This window comes from Nematolebias whitei, chromosome 12, assembly GCF_014905685.2.
Source record: "Nematolebias whitei isolate Nwh7 chromosome 12, NemWhi1, whole genome shotgun sequence".
Taxonomy (NCBI): Eukaryota; Metazoa; Chordata; class Actinopteri; order Cyprinodontiformes; family Rivulidae; genus Nematolebias; species Nematolebias whitei.
Window position 1 is genome coordinate 3,285,303 of NC_056509.1, and position 3,375 is coordinate 3,288,677.

Consider the following 3,375-nt stretch of genomic DNA (forward strand, 5'->3'; position numbering starts at 1 on the left):
GTGTTTCTCAGCAGCCTTCAGTTCAGACGGGCGCTGCACGGGTGTGCTGGGGTTCGGATGGCACAGGCCAGCCTCACAGGAGATGCTACACTTATTGCTTACAAGAAAACTTGCGACAGTTAATGCAGTTTCGTGGCAGACCCTTGATACAGAAAAAAACAATCACCACTTAGAAGTTCTTAACTGAGCACCTACATGTGACAGAACAGGACATCCTAAAGACCACGCTGAAAACACGGAGACATGAACAGCTGTCACGCCCGGCTGAGGCTGGCTGAGAGAAGAGCTACAACAGCAGGCAGCTTCCCTTCCACTTTCATCAAACGGCACTAAAAGAAGAAAGATTGGAAAAAGTCTCACTTCAGACAAAAGACGAGGACAGACATGACAGCGTCCTCTTAAAGACTGGAGTACTGAGCTACTTGATGTGGCCGGACTGTGGGCTCACACTGATACAGATGTGGCTGATAGATACTTTCTCTCTCTTTGTACATAGTCAGGTTCAGATAGGATTTAAGGAAGACAAGCTTTCCAGCGTCCTGCAGTGGTGGACTACAGCAGACTGGCAGTCCCTCACACACACACTCTCTCTCACACACACACATGCACGCAGTACCCCAATGGCATTGTGGGGGAAAATGTTTTTAACGTTCGCTTTCCTTTGTGTCTTCAAGCTCGCGTCATCAAACATCTGATAGAAAAATCACGAGTTCTGCTGCGTCGGGTCGACCTGTTGGTTTCCGGTTCAGATGTTATCGGAGGTGAGTTCTGGATGTTGGGTTTTCTTTCTGACTGAAGGACAAGCAGAGAAACTGTGTTTGCATAAAGACTTCTCTCTGTCAGACTCTGCACCGTCCTCCAGCAGCAGGACGGGGGGGTGGGGGGCACAAGGTTTGCAAAGTGAGTTCTGTAAATCGCAGCCACCTGCCACCGTCCTGCTGCACACTCTCATAATACAGCTTTCTGTGTGGGATAAAATGCTTGTTGTCATGGTAACTGTCTCCATCGTTTCGTCAGTGGGGTTGATTGGACCGTGGTTGTCTGTCTGGTCACGTGGATGCAGATGTTGGAACAGGGAGTCTGGATCTTCTACGCTGTGCTGGACTTGCCCAACTCCTCCCTGATTGCTACAAATGAAACAAAGAGCATGCACAAAGGTAAGTTACTCAGTCCAGACTAAGACTGTGACATTTCTGTGTGACGAGTTGTTTAAAACCAAGTAATGTCCTCCAGGGTCTCACTGAAGGCTCAGGTAATGTCCAGCATTACTTCTGTGGGTGTTGTAAGAACTTCATGGTTCTCCTGTTTGGAACCAAGGCCTTTTGTCCCATCATAAGCAGCTGTTGAAAATACTAAACTCCAAACAGGAAACTGGAAGTTAAAGCCAGCTTCCCTACATGATGGTCCCAGTAATAAAGTCATGCCCCTCCATGTAAACAAACAAGACTTTGTTCTTGGTAAAATTAAACTAAATCCCTTCATATAGTTGTGTTAAGACGATGACTTGTTGATTCACATTATTCCTTGTTTTCTGCTGGATTATTATTACTTTTTCAAATACATTGAAGCATAATTATGTCAGGCCTAAAGTTGTGTGACACCATGACTGTGTGGTGGGAGGAGGATTAAAAGCTCTACATTCCTTGTGCACACTCTGGTCCCAACGTGGCAGCTCTGACTCCTGAGGTGGGGACACAGGGTCCAGTATATAAATAGTCAACATGGAAACAAATTTCCACAACGATCTTTTCTGCAGTTTCAAAAAGTTTCCTCAAAAAAACCAAACGGTCTTTTACTGTATATGTTTTAATTGTTTAATCTAGTAAAATGAATCCACCATGGTTTAGCTCTGCTTTTGTAAGTGCATCAACCCAGTGTCAGATGGTCATAATGTTATGGCTAATTACTGTAATCGAAATGTAAAAGGCAAAGATGAGGCATCATAAGTGAAACACATGACGGTCTGGACTGGACTCTGTAAACACATGTTCTGTTGTATGTGTTATGGCACCTCTTGCTTTCTACCTGCTCTCAAACATTTGGATATAGGAAGAAGAAAGGAAAGGATTCAGAGAATAACTAATCACTGATGTTGTGTTTGACAGGAACACCTGCTGATTAGTCTGCAGGTGGCTGACTGCTGGTCATGTTGCACTGATAATTACCATCGATAAGCTCTTCTTTTAGTTTTGACAGCTCCTTTCTCATTTCATCCAGAATGTCCTGAAAAGACAAAACAATGTCGTCATAGTCCAGTTAACACAGTTACAATTCACAAGTGCTCACAGAAAAGCACTTCTTGTTTTTACCTTTACCTCAACATAAGCAGTCCCATGAGAGACGGAGGTTAGTCAGGCTCTGCCAGCTGGGAAGACGAGGACTTCATTTGCTTTATAAAGAAGCTAATAATCCCAGCAGAGGGAGTCCTCGTAAAATCATGCCCAGAGGCTGGATTACTAACACCAACACGTGAAACACTGTTACACATCATGTGATGGTCAAACCGTATTATGAGCCGCAGGCTTTCTCTACATCAGGTCGAGCAGACAGATGTTCTGCTGGCTGCCTTCCTGTCAGCGCTGCAGCCAGATGTAGTGACAGAAGGGCAAAACTCCGAGAGGCTACTTATCTAACGGGCTCATTCACAGAGGGAGGAGCTGTGCACACAGTACACACCATGTACTTATAGGGCACCTACCCAGTGAGTAATGAGAAACTGAAGGCAGTTTAAGGTTCACAAAATATTGTTTTCTTGAATTCCTATGAATTATTGGAAAGTGGAGCTGTTCTAAATTGGCAGCAATCCATGATGGTTTAAGCTGCATTCAGTCGTTAACTCATAAGATCTGTCAGAAATGGTAGTTCATAGAGCTTTCTAAAAATAAGATAAAACCTTACCCATATCCACTGAAAAACACCCAACACATTTTTATTAGGCCAAATCAATCCCTTTTTATAAGCAACATTTGTTAAATAAGGACTATATGTTTAGTTTATTGTTTATTTGTCATATGCAGGTTAACACAAGGTCAACAGTGCAATGAAATGTTCAGGATGAGAAGAACTGATTTGACTAAAAACAAGAAATATTAAAGCATGCAATAAAAGAACAAAATAAAGTACTAAAAGTGAAAAGAAATAAAATATTTATAAGGTTCAAAAGAAATATCGTAAACACCATGGTAGAATATAACGGTAAATGTAAGATGACTTAACATAAATATGTATTTCACAGGTAATAATAATAATATAATAATAATCATTTTATTTAAAAAGCGCCTTTCATGACACCCAAGGACACTTTACAGTAAGAACAAAGACAACAGGAATAAAGAATATAAAATACATAAAGAATATAAAATACATACAGAATAT

At 41.8% G+C, this 3,375-nt stretch overlaps 1 protein-coding gene across 5 annotated transcripts in view; it reads right to left on the bottom strand.

Annotated features, from left to right (window-relative positions):
* Positions 1-230: 230 nt before the first annotated feature.
* Positions 231-3,375, bottom strand: part of enah (ENAH actin regulator) — a 280,348-nt gene continuing 277,203 nt past the window's right edge. For all 5 annotated transcript variants that reach the window (XM_037685697.1, XM_037685699.1, XM_037685696.1 and 2 more), the window contains 2 exons: positions 2,166-2,223; positions 231-1,127 (listed from right to left, as the gene is read on the bottom strand). In XM_037685697.1, coding sequence (XP_037541625.1) covers positions 1,090-1,127; positions 2,166-2,223 — 96 coding nt within the window. In that variant the 3' untranslated portion in view covers positions 231-1,089. The remainder of the gene's footprint in view (positions 1,128-2,165; positions 2,224-3,375) is intronic.